This window comes from Erpetoichthys calabaricus (assembly GCF_900747795.2).
Source record: "Erpetoichthys calabaricus chromosome 1 unlocalized genomic scaffold, fErpCal1.3 SUPER_1_unloc_16, whole genome shotgun sequence".
Lineage (NCBI taxonomy): Eukaryota > Metazoa > Chordata > Cladistia > Polypteriformes > Polypteridae > Erpetoichthys > Erpetoichthys calabaricus.
Window position 1 is genome coordinate 170,298 of NW_026261581.1, and position 18,393 is coordinate 188,690.

The 18,393-nt window shown below is 42.0% G+C and overlaps 1 protein-coding gene across 1 annotated transcript; it reads left to right on the forward strand.

Annotated features, from left to right (window-relative positions):
- The first annotated feature begins 412 nt into the window (after positions 1-412).
- Positions 413-1,696, forward strand: LOC127526346 (piggyBac transposable element-derived protein 3-like). The gene has a single exon (XM_051921643.1). The coding sequence runs from the start codon at positions 413-415 to the stop codon at positions 1,694-1,696; it is 1,284 nt and encodes a 427-aa protein (XP_051777603.1).
- The last annotated feature ends 16,697 nt before the right edge of the window (positions 1,697-18,393 follow it).

The window sequence follows — 18,393 nt, forward strand, 5'->3', positions numbered from 1 at the left end:
TGAAAGCAGTGGTAATGAGAGTACTGACAATGAAAGCAGCAGTGATGAAGACTCTGACAGCAATAATGATGCACCTGCTAGCACCAGTGCTACTGGTGCAAGAAGGCGACCAGCTGCTACTGCAAGGAGAACACAGCAAAAGGCAGTGTGGAAGACAGTGCAACAACAGAACTCTGCAAAGGACATTCCAATTTGACAAGCTGCTCTTCCTGATGCTGATGAAATCAGTCTGCCCATTCAGTATTTCCGAGACTTTTTTGATGCTGATCTTTTGGATAGTATTGCAGAACAAAGTAATCTGTATTGCATGCAAAAAAATCCAAATAGGGCCCTCAGATTGGATCGAAATGAATTGGAGCAGTCTATTGGCACTATAGTGTACATGAGTGTTGTACATTTACCAAGGTCAAGAATGTACTGGTCCAGTGACTGTCGAGTAGCACAGGTGGCTGATGTGATATCCCGAGACAGATGGGAACAAATTAACAAATTCATTCATTTCAATGACAACAGCAACATGCCAGCCAACAATGATGGAAATTACGATAAGCTTTTCAAAATCAGGCCAATTATCGATTCACTTCTCCCAAAATTTCAGGGTCTCCCACAAGATCAAATGTTGTCTATTGATGAGCAAATGGTGCCATTCAAAGGTAGATCTAGTCTAAAGCAATATATCCCCAAGAAGCCATACAAATGGGGATACAAAATCTTTGTGCTTTGTGATACAAAAGGCCTGGTGCATTCATTTGACATATTTGCAGGGAAAATAGATCCTGTACCTGGAGAACCTAACATTGGTGCAAGTGGAAACATTGTGCTAAAGCTTGCACAAGTTATTCGTGGTGCTCTCAATCACTTGCTGTTTTATGACAACTGGTTTTCTTCCTTGGATTTGTTTGTTGCTCTTGCATACAAGGGAATACCAGCCCTGGGGACTGTGCAGCAAAGTCGCCTGCAAGGGTGCAGTTTCAGCGTAGACACTGATATGAAGAAGAAGGGAAGAGGGACATTTGAAGAGAAAAAGGTTGTTGTAGTCAATGTAGAAATAAGAGCAGTAAAATGGTTTGATAATAGAGGGGTGATCGTTGCCAGCACTTTTGCCAGTGCCCAGCCTGTTTCTAACGTAGAAAGATGGGATAGAAAGTCAAAAAAGAAAGTGTCTATAGAATGCCCAAACATCATCAGCCTGTACAACAAGTTCATGGGCGGCATTGATGCTCTTGATGCACTAATTGCATATTGTCGCATCCACATAAGGTCAAAAAAGTACTATCATAGGTTCTTTTTTCATTTTGTTGACATGGTCATTGTAAACAGCTGGTTGTTGTATCGACGTGATTGTGATTCACTGGATGTACCAAGAAAGAAGCAGAAGGATTTGCTAGCTTTTAGAACATCAGTTGCACAGGCACTCTGCATGCAAGGCAAGGATATGTCAAGGAAGAAGAGGGGGCGGCCTTCATTTGATGTTGAAAGGTTTTTCGAAAAGAAGAAACATCGAGGTCCAGCTAAGGCTATTCCAACACTGGAAGTCCATTCAGATGCTGTGGGTCACTGGCCAGTGGTTGAAAGTGGACGGCAACACTGCAAACAACCAAATTGTAAGGGCCAGACTGTAATCAACTGTTCAAAGTGCAATGTTCACTTGTGCCTCAACAACAACAACAACTGCTTTCGAGAATTCCATGAGTAAGACGGTTTCTCCTCATGTGACATTTTGTTAATTTCATGACAATCCTCACAGTTCACATCCTAATTGAGGCTCGCGTATGTCAAAATAAGGATTTTGTACGAAACAGTTATGTAGTACTTGTCTGTAAATTAACAAATATATTTTGGAGACATTATGAACGATTTACACGGGGCACCTTCTTCCTTGGTGTGGAATCGTGCCCACCTAGAATCTGTAACAAATTAATGAGCAAATTTTGAGTATGGCAGCATGTATTATAAAAATCCAGAATCTATTTTACCCAATGTCGATCATATCAGAGAGGCTAAGAAACGCTTCACTAAAGCCGACGTGGTCATTACACCAGTATACAATGCATCCAGAAAGTATTCACAGCGCATCACTTTTTCCACATTTTGTTATGTTACAGCCTTATTCCAAAATGGATTCAATTCATTATTTTTCTCAGAATTCTACACACAACACCCCATAATGACAACATGAAAAAAGTTTACTTGAGATTTTTGCAAATTTATTAAAAATAAAAAAATTGAGAAAGCACATGTACGTAAGTATTCACAGCCTTTGCCGTGAAGCTCAAAATTGAGCTCAGGTGCGTCCTGTTTCCCCTGATCATCCTTGAGATGTTTCTGCAGCTTAATTGGAGTCCACCTGTGGTAACTTCAGTTGGTTGGACAATGATTTGGAAAGGCACACATCTGTCTCTATAAGGTCCCAAAGTTGACAGTTCATGTCAGAGCACAAACCAAGCATTAAGTCAAAGGAATTGTCTGTAGACCTCAGAGACAGGATTGTCTCGAGGCACAAATCTGGGGAAGGTTACAGAAAGATTTCTGCTGCTTTGAAGGTCCCAATGAGCACAGTGGCCTCCATCATCCGTAAGTGGAAGAAGTTCAAAATCACCAGGACTCTTCCTAGACCTGGCTGGCCATCTAAACTGAGCGATCAGGGGGAGAAGGGCCTTAGTCAGGGAGGTGACCAAGAACCCAATGGTCACTCTGTCAGAGCTCCAGAGGTCCTCTGTGGAGAGAGGAGAACCTTCCAGAAGGACAACCATCTCTGCAGCAATCCACCAATCAGGCCTGTATGGTAGAGTGGCCAGACGGAAGCCACTCCTTAGTAAAAGGCACATGGCAGCCCGCCTGGAGTTTGCCAAAAGGCACCTGAAGGACTCTCAGACCATGAGAAAGAAAATTCTCTGGTCTGATGAGACAAAGATTGAACTCTTTGGTGTGAATGCCAGGTGTCACGTTTGGAAGAAACCAGGAACCGCTCATCACCAGGCCAATACTATCCCTACAGTGAAGCATTGTGGTGGCAGCATCATGCTGTGGGTATGTTTTTCAGCGGCAGGGACTGGCAGACTAGTCAGGATAAAGGGAAAAATAACTGCAGCAATGTACAGAGACATCCTGGATGAAAACCTGCTCCAGAGCGCTCTTGACCTCAGACTGGGGCGATGGTTCATCTTTCAGCAGGACAACGACCCTAAGCACACAGCCAAGATATCAAAGGAGTGGCTTCAGGACAACTCTGTGAATGTCCTTGAGTGGCCAGCCAGAGCCCAGACTTAAATCCAATTGAACATCTCTGGAGAGATCTTAAAAATGGCTGTGCACCGAGGCTTCCCATCCAACCTGATGGAGCTTGAGAGGTGCTGCAAAGAGGAATGGGCGAAACTGGCCAAGGATAGGTGTGCCAAGCTTGTGCCATCATATTCAAAAAGACTTGAGGCTGGAATTGCTGCCACAGGTGCATCGACAAAGTATTGAGCAAAGGCTGTGAATACTTATGTACATGGGATTTCTCAGTTTTTTTATTTTTAATAAATTTGCAAAAACCTCAAGTAAACTTTTTTCACGTGGTCATTATGGGGTGTTGTGTGTAGAATTCTGAGGAAAAAAATGAATTTAATCCATTTTGGAATAAGGCTGTAACATAACAAAATGTGGAAAAAGTGATGCGTTGTGAATACTTTCCGGGTGCACTGTATGCGCAAGACACTCCTCATTAAACGTTTTTACTATTCAGTGATTCCCAGATCTGTAGCCGATTTGTATTATTGATTTCCAAAAAGCAATGTGAGTAAAAGCGTGTGCTGCATAACTAATCACAACTGTCTTCTGCAATTTAAGGAAAGCCTCGGGATTTCTGTGTTAATGAGACCAAAAAAGTTGTAAAGAAACTTGGCGAATTCATCCAGAGGTGAACATAAAGATCAGTCAAGTACTGACAAGAAGGAGCAGCTGGATAAGCACATCTGGTGCCAAACTTTCAAAAAAGCACCTGACTTTGTCAGCAACATCCTTTCCTTGTGAATGCATCTTATCAAAGGTTGCGCTGGGGGGTAAAAAAGTAATCTTCAGAACTGCAACACAACAGAATAAATCATTGATGTAAATAGAATTATTGAAAGACTAAGCTTTTGTCGTTTCTGTATTCTTAAACCATCTTCCAGTTCCACAATCCCCCGCAGTCACTGTCACGTTTAACATTTCCTGCTCCTCACCTGTCTTGTTACCCAAAACAGCAACACTCAGTTTCACTCAAGGATTTATCGTCCTTCCTTTCATAGACATAAAATACGACACACATTTCCTCTACATACGTGTCCAATAATAATAGTAAACTGGCAGGTGCCTTGTCTCCCATTACGTGAGCTCGTCTGCCACCCCTCAGTTGCACTGGCACATGTTACACTGGGGGGCAAATGCAATGGAGAATACCGACAATGTACACCTTCAGAAGTGGAATAAATCGACTGTATAAGTACAACATTTCAGATAAACGATGAATTTTGTTAATCATAAACAATGCAACATAACTATTATATGTGTTGTTACTTTTTTATTTATTCTCACCAAACATTACATATCTACATGTAAATTGAACATGAGTAAAATTTTAAAAATCATTCTCACTAAAATACACTATCAAAATATATTAATGAGCAAACAGACACATTGGCCTTTAGGAAATATCAAAAAGCGTGTGCATTGTCATTTAGGACAGAATGCATTGTTAACGTGACGCACTCTCTACTGACGCGATATCATGAAAAAAAGAAACAGCACAGTCCATGCAAACTCATAATCTCCTTGGTTTTTGACCTTATGATTAAGTGTCAATATCAAATCAATAAAGTCATTTTAAGAAGATGACAAGTCTGCTATAATCGGTTCAATTAACACTCCTTTTAAAAAGTTTGCTTATACAGAATATAAAACAGAATCTCAATGATACGGGACTCGCAAGTAGTAACTAATAATATGTGACACTGAGAAATTAATGTGTTTTGTGGACTTGGAAAAGGCATACGACCGTGTCCCTCGGGGAATCCTGTGGGGGGTACTCCGAGAGTATGGGGTACCGGCCCCCCTGATAAGGGCTGTTCGGTCCCTGTACGATCGGTGTCAGAGCTTGGTCCGCATTGCTGGCAGTAAGTCGAACCCGTTTCCAGTGAAAGTTGGACTCCGCCAGGGCTGCCCTTTGTCACCGATTCTGTTCATAACTTTTATGGACAGAATTTCTAGGCGCAGCCAGGGCGTTGAGGGGGTCCGGTTTGGTGGGCTCAGGATTGGGTCACTGCTTTTTGCAGATGATGTTGTCCTGTTTGCTTCATCAGGCCGTGATCTTCAGCTCTCTCTGGATCGGTTCGCAGCCGAGTGTGAAGCGGCTGGGATGAGAATCAGCACCTCCAAATCCGAGACCATGGTCCTCAGCCAGAAAAGGGTGGAGTGCCCTCTCAGGGTTGGTAGCGAGATCCTGCCCCAAGTGGAGGAGTTCAAGTATCTCGGGGTCTTGTTCACGAGTGAGGGAAGAATGGAGTGTGAGATCGACAGGCGGATCAGTGCGGCATCCGCAGTAATGCGGGCTCTGCATCGGTCTGTCGTGGTGAAAAAGGAGCTGAGCCGTAAGGCGAAGCTCTCAATATACCAGTCGATCTATGTTCCTACCCTCACCTATGGTCATGAACTATGGGGCTTCACTACGCCCATCACTACTGAACACCGCGGAGGGACAAAACTAAATCAAAGCGCCGTACGTGTGGAATGGCCGTTTCCCCGATGTCTGCGATTCGAGAAGGAAACGACAAAAGGAACACATGAAGATGAATGATCAGGCGCCAGCGACGTGGCTGGGTGGTACGAATTAAAATTTGGGACTCAGGCACATGAAGTGAACCGCAGATACCAATGAACAGAAACATCACGCGGGTGGCCACAGGAGGATTCACTCGAGCAACGTTCGGCGGGGGCCTAACTAACGAACACGAACGCGCCGCTCGCCACTCATTCAAATCGCGCGCGGCGATTCTAAGGGAGCGAATCAAAACTCACACATCCATAAAGTGCATCCACAAAATCAATAGCACTTACTGTCTGCCTCTGAGCGATTGGATTGGATTGTTTCTGAACTCGTTCACACTTCTCTCAACAGTCTTGCATCCGTAGTGCTTCACAAAAGCGAGACAGTGGCAGCGTGGCTACAGTAGCTGTCGCGTTGAATGACGTCATCCAGCGGGCAACATAAGATCATGTGACAGTTTAGCGAGCCTGCGCGCTGCCTGAAGAGAGGCTGGGTGGCTCAGTGTCCGGCTGCCTTATGGGAGCCCCTTAAATCAACAGAGTCAACGAAGGAGCTGCGGTTGTTTAGGGCTGCCACAGAGCCGTTTGATTTTCTGATCATGGACTGAATTTATTTTTTTTTTCGCTTTTGATTTCTTGTAAATAGCTCTTGTAAAATTTAGTAAAACTTCTTGGTATCTTTTTTTTTTTTTTTGATACAATAATATATATATATATATATATATATATATATATATATATATATATATATATATATATATATATATATATATCATAATAAGAAACTTCCATCCCTCCAGGATAAGTATTGGTCCCTCCTCTCTGTCTTCTCTATATCTGTGCTATCTCCAAAGAAATCCGTTTTAATTATATACTCTGAAAGAAATGTTCACAAGCTTTTCTCTACCTTTAAATCTCTCTTAAGTCCAAGTCTGCTCCAAGACCTTTGTCATTCTTTCCTGATGATTTTACTTCTTTTTTCTCTTTCAAGTTCACCAAAAGACACCAAAGACATCTTCTGAGTCTCCTCTGTGTCGTTCTCCTCTTTCATCCTTCCCTACTCTAAATGACTCGGACATTTTTGACCCGACCTGTGCTCTGGACCCCATTTCTTTAAACCTTTCTGCAGTCTATCTCTCCTTCCTTCATCCCCATATCTCTTATCTTTTCAATGCCTCACTGACCCCCAGTATCTTCTCTACTGATTTCAAGATGTCTTGTTGAACCCTTATACTCAAAAACCCTCTCTCATCCCATCTGCCCTTGAGAATTACCATCCTGTGTCCATTCTGACATTTCTTTCCAAAACCCTAGAACTCATAGTTCATAAACACCTCTCTTCATTTCTCTCTGACTATAATCAACTAGATCTACTTCAGTGTGAATTATCCAAGGGTCCCTCTACTGAGACTCCACTGCTTTCAGTCACAAATGCTCTTAGATCTGCTCGAGCTCCTTCTCCCTCCTCTGTCCTCATCCTCCTTGCCCGTTCATCAGCCTTTGTTATGGTTCACCACCCTCATCTCTTCTACTAATTAAATTGGAATAAGTGGCTCTGCTTTGAACAGGTTCAAGTCCTCCCTCTCAGACCGATCCTTTTTGTGTCTCCTGGTCTAACTCCTTGTCTTCTTGACAGAACATTTCTACAGATGTGCTTCAAGGACTGGTGTTGGGTTCACTTTTCTTTTCCTTGTACAGTTGTTCCTTTGTCAATGTTATTTCATCTCACCATCTTCTCCTACCACCTCAGTGGTGGGGACTCACAGATCTCCTCTCATTTCTCTCTTACAGTCCACTGCTTTCAGCCGAGATCTTCAGTTGCCTCCCTGCCATCTCAATCTGAATGAATGATCAGTACCTTAAAGTGAGGATCTGATCAAAGACTTTGTAATCAGAACAAGTAAGAGAACACTTTTCAAATATACTGTAAATAAAGTGGAAGCATACAAAAAACATTATTTTCATCTGACTGTAAAATTGCCTTTCATTTTGAAAAATAACATTATATTTTACAGTTTATTATTGTTTATATTTTGAATTAGATATGTATGGGCCACAGAAATCTATTAAGGGCTTGAATCCAACAACATCTCTGTATTATTTTTTTAATCCTTTTTATGTGTAAATTTGCTTTGTTGTGTAATAAAAATTAGGAAAGTAACCTGCTTAATAAAGCCCTGAAGACACAGCCTATGATGAATCTCGGCAGAACAACAAAGTATTTCCATAATATTCTCATTATGGTCAACTAATGTGGAACTGAACTGACAATACAGCCCTGTCAGCGGTGGATCGGTACGCTCAGTTCAGATCGGGCCGTGCTGTAAAGTGGAGTTTATTTTATTTTCTTCATTAAGCACATGTGCAGTGTGTCACATCAGCTCAAATATGATATCACACACTCCATAAATTATTAATGCTTGTGTTAAACAGATTGGTCAGCACCGTAAACTGTGTAATGAAGCAGACTTTCAATACGCATGTGTGCAGATCAGGTGGGCAACACAGATCGGGTAGTGGCAATGGGTCCAGCTGAAGGGGTCTGCAATTGAGTAGGTCACTGGACAGCCAAATGGAGCACAGTGTTTTGTCACCTGGTTTACTGGACTTAAGTCAGATAAATCCTCCCTCAACTCTGACCTTCACCATAATGTAACCGGGTGTCATCACTGATGTATAATATAAAGCAACACCCTCCTCAATGGAGTGGAGCTCTGGAGGTCCGCACTAAGAGTCTGTTGAAAAAGTTGAATGTAAGATTAGGATAAGAAGTGCTGGCATCAAGAAAGACATTCGGTGTTTTATTGATTCATCCTGCTTTATCAAACTGTACTACTGTAGCACAAACTGACAGATCTGTGGTCTCCTACCACACACAGAGTCAGAAACTTTAACGGCTGAAAGAAATCCCCACAAAATAAGGAAGAAACTAACTGTGTGCAATGAAGAGACTTGTATTATGATTATTATTTTATTTTTTTGTACACGCCTCATAGCTGTATTTGTAACAATTTTGAAAAATCCCTAACAAAGCACAGCTTCAAAGCATAAAGGTGCATGCATGTAGTAAATCAATTATTTGAAGGATCATATGAATAACAGCAAGTAATCACAGATTTAAAAACATGTTGCTGATTGGGAAACCACTGAAAATCTGGATGTCAGGTCACAAACACCATGCAAACGGTTCAAAGACTCCTTCAAGCACTTCATAAAAATGAACAAAAACTCCAGACAAATGTCGCACATCACTGTTATAAACTCAGGCAGTGTGATTCTATCGACATGTTATCAAACATGGAGTAACTGTGTTGTGAGCATGTGCAGTAATCCTAAACAGCACAGCTCGACAGATAGCATGTTACAATAAAGTACTGGTCATAAAAAATACAGCAAAACCTCCATTGGAGAAGTCTAGTCAGAAATAGTGACCATATATAAAAATGAGAATAGCTACAGAAGAAGATCTGAAAAGGTGAATATGTGCCATGAACATCGTGAACACGTGTCTTGTTATAAACAGATTCAGTTTCCACATCTGGCTCATGAGAACTTCATAGTAATGATGAAGCACTCATGTTGAGCACTAATGGAAAAGAAAATGAAATGAAGGAATGTGATTGTCAACAACCTGCTACTCAAACATTTATGCCACTCCATACAGTTAAAGAGTCCACACAGACAGCCTGCTGCAGCTTTGGCAGGACATCACACAGCACAGGAACATCAGAACAATCCAGATGAGAACAGGCCATTCAGCTTAACAAAGCTTGTCAGTCCTATCTGCTGAATTCTTCTAAAATAACATCAAGTCGAGTTCTGAAGGTTCCTAAGGTCCTCCTGTCAACCACACTACTTGGTCACTTATTCCATGTCTCTGTGGTTCTCAATGTGAAGAAAAACTTCCTAATGTTTTTGTGACATTGACCTTTAACAAATTTCCAAGTGTGTCCCCATGTTCTTGATGAACTCATTTTAAAGTCACAGTTTTGATCCACTGGACTAATTCCCTTCATCATTTTAAACACTTCAGTCAGGTCTCCTCTTAATCTTCTTTTGTTTAAACTGTAAAGGCTCAGCTCTTGTAATCTTTCCTCATAACTCATCCCTGTAGCCCTGAATCAGCCGAGTTGCTCTTCTCTGGACCTTTTCTAGCGCTGTTATGTCCTTTTTGTAGCCTGGAGAACAAAATTGCACTCCCAGCCTATTAAAATGGTGGTCCACTGGCCACCTGCAGTCCAGAAGCAACCTCTGATTGCCCAGCCAGTTTTATCCAACCAGAAACACAGAGAAAAACTGATAAAGACACATTTTGTAAGCGGTCAGAAATTCCTCCATAAATTCCTACAATATTACAGAACATGAATACAACAGTCTGTGGAGTCCAGCAACATTCAACCCACAATGCAGTGCGTTTTTGTGTTTAGAGGTGGGGTTAGCAGTCTATGATACTGTGACCACCTGTCCAACTTAAGGTTGATATTCTTTGATTTTAGAAATTCTGTATTTGTAATTTTAAACTATCAAGCACAATATTATGTAGTACAGGTCACCAGTGCAAGTGGCACAATGGTAGCTCCGCTGCCGCCATTAAGGAGATCATGGGTTCGTGTCCTGGGACTTCCTTATGTAAAGCTTGTAAAGCAGTGAGAGTTGTAAGTAAAACACTCTGTAAATGTAAAGAATTATTATTATAATTATACTTGACAGTTTGTCAATTTCAAATTTTAAAACGTTATGTGTTTTCAACAAATAAACAAACATGTAGCGCTAGGACTCACGGCCTCTGTGGTCCTTCACAGTCCTTCAGACTTGATCCGAATTCAATGTATGCGTACCGCCACCTTTATGTTATTAAACCAGTCACCACCCACGTGACTGTCTTTGAACTGGACATCACAGAGTGACAAAGGAGAAACAAAGGCAGACATGAAAGAGCCGTACGTGTGGAATGGCCGTCTACTCAAGTTCGGCGATTCGAGAAGGAAACGATTAAAGGAATACAAGGAGAGAAATGAATAGGAGCCGGCGGTGAGACTGGGTGCTACAAACTAAAATTTGGGACTCAGCCACGTGAAGTGAACCGCAAATACCAATGGACAGCAGTGGTAGGTGGGTGGGCACAGGGGGATTCCAGTCACTCAGGTGGTGATTTAAACAAACCTCCTGTGTGTCCCCTCAGAGTGCAGTAGCCATTGTATTCACGTGTGTTAGTCGCTGTTATTACTTGTCATGGCTTTGTGCACTGTAAGAAGATGCTATATAGTGCCCAACCCAAAACAGATTGGACACGGGAGGCAAGTGTAAAATAAACCAAATACTTTTCATTTTCTTCCCCTGTGGGCGCATATCTTCCCCGTGACCCACAGGCAATACAAAATCCCAAGCACAAGCACACCACTCATGCACCGCACTTTCTTTTCCTCCTTGGCACCACCACTCCTTCCAAGCAACCTTGTCCTCCTCCACCCGACTCTGTCCGCTGAGTGGTGGTCGCTGGCTCCTTTTATAGTTCACCTTGAAGTGCTGCAGGTGCTTGATCACTGAGTTCCGGCTGCACTTCCGGGTGTGATGTATATGCTGCCCACACGGGATCAGGAGTCCCAATTACAGCACCCCCTGGCAGTGCCTGCGGGACCCAACAGGGCTGCACCCAACTGCAATTCCCAGGGAGCCCTGCGGGAACACGAGTCACCGCACCACCACAGGGGGGCGGCCATCTAGCGTCCAGGGGGAGGTATTGCAGTGTCCAGGGCTGCTCCCCCTGAATACAGTGTGCAGGGGTGTCCCGGCTGGGCATGGATGCCAGCCGCCTGCCACAGCGCCGAGAGCTTTGAGAGCAGTGATAGTGCTTGGCTAATCTGTTAAATACACTTTTGTGATGTGCCTGGGTCATATATGACCAAAATATTTATTTTATTTCAAAAGGGAAACAAATGTTATTGCTAATACTGTGGACTTTTTTTTATTTTATGAACTTTGAAATACATCTGGGTCAGATGTGAGCAAAATGTTTATATGTTTTAATTTCAGAAGTTGAAAAAAAAAAAAAACAGCATTGCTAATACTTCAGATTCTGTTCAGTTGTAGCTTTTAAATTGTTTTTAATGCTCTTTTTGATGTGCCTGTGCCAGATGTGACCAAATTTAAAGAGTAACAATGAATAAACATGACTTGTTTTTCAGCACATTCATTTGTGTTGGTTTAAAATGTGTCTGTTGTTTACTGACCACTGAAAATGTCTGGCCCAGCTAAATTTCTTGTGTACACAGGACTCCAGATGAGGCCTCACCAGTGTGTTATAAAGCCTGAGCAGAACCTCCTGTGACTTGAACTCCACACATCAAGGTGCTATATAACCTGAACACCGTCGGGAAGTCAATAGCTTCCTAAATCCTTCTCATAAGGTGGACTTTAAATTTTTGGACCTCCCCAGCATTACACCTTGTGTACAAAGGAGAGTGAAATATCTTATAAAAGACTTACTAATAGGACTGGGCACTCTTAAAATAATAATAATGGCACTTTACCGGGATGTGTGGTTCCTCATAGACCACTGCTTGAACATGAACCATTTCATTCATTTACATATCAAGTGGGCTCTTTAGGCTTTAAAAAGGCCCCTGTGAGGCCAAAACAGAATATCAGACTACCTAGCAGGGCACTGAGTGGTCAGGAAAACCTGAAATTAGCCTGTGGTTTCTGGATGAAGGGAGAGACCTTTTAAAATAAGGAAGCCATTGGGATTCCACATATCTACTTCATATATTCATAATGTGATACATTATATCACATATATGAATATATATATACATAATATATACATAATAGTGAGACAGATATATAGAGTGGACAGGCACTATAAGATAGATAGATAGATAGATAGATAGATAGATAGATAGATAGATAGATCTAAATCAAAAGTTCTTTCCGGAACCTTCATACAGTATGGATTTGGAAACTAACAATGACTCCTTTACAGCATCACTCGGAAGAATCACTTTGGCACCTTTATTTTTAAGCGTGGGGCTACAGTTCATGTATTTTTCATAGAAGTACAATAAATAAATACATTTCCGTTGTGAAAATATGGTTCCTCCAAGCATTTTATGAGAAAATCTTCTTCTTATTATTATTTTTGTTTTGTATATATATTTTTTGAATTTGGATTTACTTAATATGGAAATTATTGACAATCAGAGAAAAAGCAGTTGTTTTACTAAAGATGAACCTTTTAGCACAAAGTGTCTGACCGCCTCTTCTCGATGCTTTGTACTTCAAACTTGTTTCGTTCAGTGAGGAGACGCCGCACAATTCATAACAAGCGCGTCACGAAGTGGGCGTGGTTAGAATGTTGACAAGAATATCAGACAGAGAGACACGAGAGCGCAGTGCAGTAAGTCAAGTCGTGGATAATGTCAGGCACGCTTTTATGTATGTACGCATTTTCTCGAAGTATTTAGTTTTGCAAATGCCGTTTGCTACAATAGTTTTAAAAAGTCATCTGATCAGCTTCATAAGTTTCGCTTTAACATTTGCGGTATTTTCGTATAACGACTAGACGACCGTCGCTAGTAATCGCCGTATTAACGTGACTCGGGAGATTCGCTGTGACTTTTATAATAATTTATTTATGCTTCCATACTGTTAACAAGCGATCAGAGTCCTGCGCGCTCTGATACACTTGAAAGCTCCACGCATACGCATAAATCATAAGGCTTTTGACCCACCGCCCATCCCTAAGTGCTCGCAATCAAAAGGTTGTGAACATGCATAGTAATCTTAGTCTGACCTCCTCTACAAATCGACGTTTTAATTTCGCCTTCAACTGTTTAGCAAACTGTCACGTGTAGCTATGGTCGCGTGCGGCTGACGTCATCCAGGGCGACGGCTACTGAAGCCACGCTGCCTTCCCGCATTGTAGCGACAGCTGCACGAGAGGAAGACCGGTTGGGGTAAGGAAGGAGTTTCAACGAGGTTAGAACGTTTTCCGGGTTTTGACGGCGCACTTTAGATATGTGTGAGTTTTAATTCGCTTCATTTAGACATACAGCACGCGACTTGAGTGACGGGCGCGCGGCGCGTTCTTCAGCCCAGCAGCGATCTTTACTCGAGTGAATCCCCCTGTGGCTTCCCGCGTGCTGTTCCTGTTCATTGGTGTTTGTCTTTGATTCACTTCACTCGGTCGAGTCCCATTTTTACTCTAAAGCACCGACAAACAACTTACTTCATACATCAAAAGACCGGAGTCTCTTTAGGATGTTCGGTGTGCTGTGGCCCTTTTTGACCTGCGCCACTGTGTTGTCAGACCGGGCCAGTTTGTAGTTCATGTGAACCCCCAGGTACTTGTAGCTCTTTGGCGTGCCTAAAGTCCACCAGCAGCTTCTTTGTCTTACTGATGTTGAGTTGCAGAGCACGCAGAGGCCTGCAGTGTTAGGGGAGGACTAGACTGACAAGAATGAGTCAAACCTGTTGAAGATCTGCTTCAGTTCATTAGCTCTGTGCTTGTTACACTCCTCTGCATGTTTTACAGCTGCCAGTGATGATCCTCACCCCATTCCAAACTTCCTTCATGTTGTTTTGTTGTAACTTGTGGTCATGTTTATCTCTGTAGTGGGCTTTCCACTCACGGACCTGGCTCTTCAGCTCTGACTGCACCCGCTTGATTTCATCCTTATCTCCAGACTTGCAGGTTCTGTTCTTCATATTCATTAGGCTTTCAATTTTTTTGTGATCCATCGTTTGTTGTTTGACAAACCACACACTGCCTTTGTGAGGACTGTGCTATCCACACAAAGCTCGATGTGATCAGTGATACAGTAACTGAGACCCTCCGTGTCCTGGCTGTGTGACTCACAAAGCATATCCCACTCAGTGTTCTCAAAGGCATTCTTCAGTGCCTCCTCGGCCGTTGTTGTCCATTCCTGAATGGTCCTGGTGGTGATTGGCTGCTGCAGGACAATGAGTTTATATGTGGGTATGAGCTGTAACAAGTTACAGTCTGATTGGCATAAAGGTGGCAAAGCACCAGAGTTATATGCCTCTTTAACATTGATGCACAGCAAGTCCAGGGTCTTGTTTTCCTTTGTTGTATGGTCCACAAAATGCTAAAAAATCAGTGAGGGTGGAGGAAAGTGAAACAGGGTCAAACACCTCAAAAACGTTGATGAATGCACAGGGGGGATGGTCATTAGAGAGTTTGCTTATTACAGAATATACTGTGTCTGTTGTGATTGCCACATCTGCCGAGGGGAGATATAAACTATCGGCACAATGGCATGTGAAAACTCTCAGCATATACAGTGATCCCTCGCTATATCGTGCTTCGTCTTCGCGGATGTCTGCGGTCTACAGTACGTGTGCTTCCTCAGTTGATTTGCCCATTTGAATTCAAACAAGGGACGCATTTGAATTCAAACAAGGGACGCTATTGGCGGATGGCTGAGAAGCTACCCAATCAGAGCCTTCGGTTAAGTTCCTGTGTGCTGCTGATTGGCTCAGCGACGGAGTGCTGCATTAACCAGGAAGTATAATCTCACTCATTCAACATTAACACACGTTACTGCTACTGCTGCAGGATCCGTGTCCAAGCGCCAACAGAAGATACAAATGATTGCAGAAAAGGTAAAAGTTTTGGATATGTTGAAGGAAGGAAACGGCTACACCGCTGCAGGACACCATTACAGCATCAATGAGTCCACGATTCTTTTTATTTAAAAAGGAGGAAAAGCATATAAGATCTACGGCCGCAGTGTCCTTTAACCAGGGTGCAAAACGAGTTGCAAGTGGACGTGATAAGGCAGTAGTCTGGATGGAATCTGCTTTAGAGATTTGGATTGAAGAGTGATGGAAGAATTACAACGGCGGTGCTAAACAGTCGCCTGAAGAGGCTCCTTTAGAAGAGCTGTAACGCTATCCTTTGTAGTGCAGTAAAATTAAACTCATCGTTATCGGACAAGTCGTTGTGTCATTGTTGGTGAGTAACCATAATTAATTATTTACGTTCAGTACTTATTACATGTACATAGTTTAGTGTCACTGTATACAATTTTTCTTGCATTGTACGTATTTATTGCTGGTGGCCTGTCTGTCGTAATGGCTGTAACATATGTGATATTGGAGACGCTCTTTATCTTTAAAATAATATTTAGGTTTTACTGTATGTAAACTGTGTTTACATACATAATTTCAATGAATCTTACCTAATATCTAAGAGAATAGAAAGGGTTTATGCTGTATAATTGTGCGTGAAATGTTTCTAATAGTGTGGGAGAGTTTATAAGGGCTTAAAATACAGTATATAAAAATAACCATATAAACATGGTTTCTACTTCGTGGATTTTCTTATTTCGCGGGTGGCTCTGGAACGCAACCCCCGTGATGCAGGAGGGATTACTGTAATATGATTGTAAGGCCCTCCCCAGAGGCACTACATTCATGTCCGGTTCTTTAATAGTTATGTTTCTGGTGTTGCGCCATTTTTTCATTCACAACAATGGCAAGTCCACCTTCTTTCTTCCTACTGCTTTCACTTCTGCTTCTGTCCACCCAAACGATTTTAAATCCATCCAATGCACCCACAGAGTCTGCTGTTTCAGCTCTAAGCCTCGTCTCACTGAAGCACATGAGGCTGCTGAGTTTGTATTCCCTTGGGCTCCTGACCAGTGTTGAGAGCTCATCCATTTTATTCACCAGTGACCTTACATTGCTCATGATAACAGAAGGCAGCTATGGTCTCTGCTTCTTCTCTTGTTGTGGAGTTGACACCTGCTCTCTTTTCCTCATCGTCCACTCTGTAGCTCTGCTGGCAGCCCAGCGATTAGATCAAGCACTTTAGGAGACAAAGGGCGCAGGTCCAGCAGTTGCTGTCGCAGGTAGGCGAGTCAAACCTTCCTCACCACTTTGGTTATCCAAGTTCTGCAGAAAAAAAATAAATACAAACAAAGGTAAGCAAACATGGGTGCTGCTGTTACACGTGGCCATTCGTGGTACCAATGGATGTTGATTTTTAAAATCCATGCATTGCTTGAATGGACAATTACTGGTATATGAAAGCCAAACCAGTAATGCCTGTTAGTGAGTATTAGATAAGCTAATAGAGGTTTGTGGTTTGTGTTGCTGCCTCACAGTTCTAGCTGACTGAATTTGAGTCTCAGCCTGTTTTTTAAGTCTCTATGCAGTTTCCATGTCTGCTCTTTTATTCTTATTTTCTCCACTTCTCTAAAGATGCTCAGGTTTAGAGGCCTGGCAAATCTAACTTGTCTTGGTGTGGTTGTGGACTTGAATGTAAGTGGACCCTACGGTGGTCTATAGCTGGCTCCTGACTTGTACAGGTACTCTGGTTTTCGTCACAAATCCCAATAACTTCTGTTTGTATTTGTTTTGTACTGGACTATGGTTGTGAGGTGGAAGCTCAGTCCAATTTGGTGAATGCTACATGTGACTTTATCATGCAGAGCCCAACCAGGCTGTGTGGGTCACCCCTGTGTACCACTCTTCGGTGAACACCACTGTTAGGCCTGGCATCCCTTTTCTTGACATATTTAATACAAGGGTTAATAATGAGATGTTCTTTGTCTGGCTGCTCCAGTGATGATTACCCTTAGCAAACTGGTCCTTCAGGATCTCACATCCTCAGAAAATGAAGACTGAGGCACACGAGACCTCCGCCATGGTAACATCACAATATTGAGAGGTGCTGCTATTTAATAGGAGTTTATTACTATGACAATTAGTAAACTGTTTATGATGATGTATGTCTGTGTGAAACATTTACTTCCACAAGATGAAGTTGATAAATGTGAAACTTGTTGCTTCCAGTTGTTGAAAATGGCAATACAATTCTGTTTTATATTTTAACATGAAACCTGTAAACGTTCATTAAGACTTGTGCCATTTAGCTGCTGTACCCCGTCATCAAGCCCCCTTTGTTCAGTTTATTTTGTTAACCCTCTGTTGACACCTAATGTCTCTGTCATATACGTTATATGAGCCAAGTTCTGTTTTCACGTTTATATGTTCAGTTAATTTGAAAATATGTTACATTTATTCTGTAGCTCAAGATTAGTTTATATATTAAGAATAGGGCTAGATAATTATTCAGTTCAAATGGGGTATTGTTACTTTAAGAAGGGGTGCTGGGTAGCAGGAAATAGGAAGTTATTGTGTGGATTAATAAGGCCATGGAAACACTCGGTTTTCTTACCTTGTCTGTGTTGAGTTTCATTTTGACTCTGGAAAATAAACATTTGTTTTTATTAAATAACGGAGTGGATTAATGTGAAATGCCAAGGACTGGACATGCATAAGTTCCTGCCATAGCCACACGTTGTTTCTCACCTACAGTTGTATTTTCTTTATTTGTTGTGTTGACTCTGTGGCACTGAGCAGTTCAGTTCTTCTTCTTGTTTTGTAATTTGTGTAAAGCGCCTTTTGATGTTGTCTGCTGTAGGAAATGTTAATTGACCACTCAGTTAATTATCAGTTTTAGCTAATGCTGGTAATTTAATTAAAACAATTAACAACACGGCCACAAAGGGACAACTAATTAATTTAAGTTCAGTGAGGCCTCTCTGTTTCACTTTCCAGCTGGCAAGATCTGTACAAGTC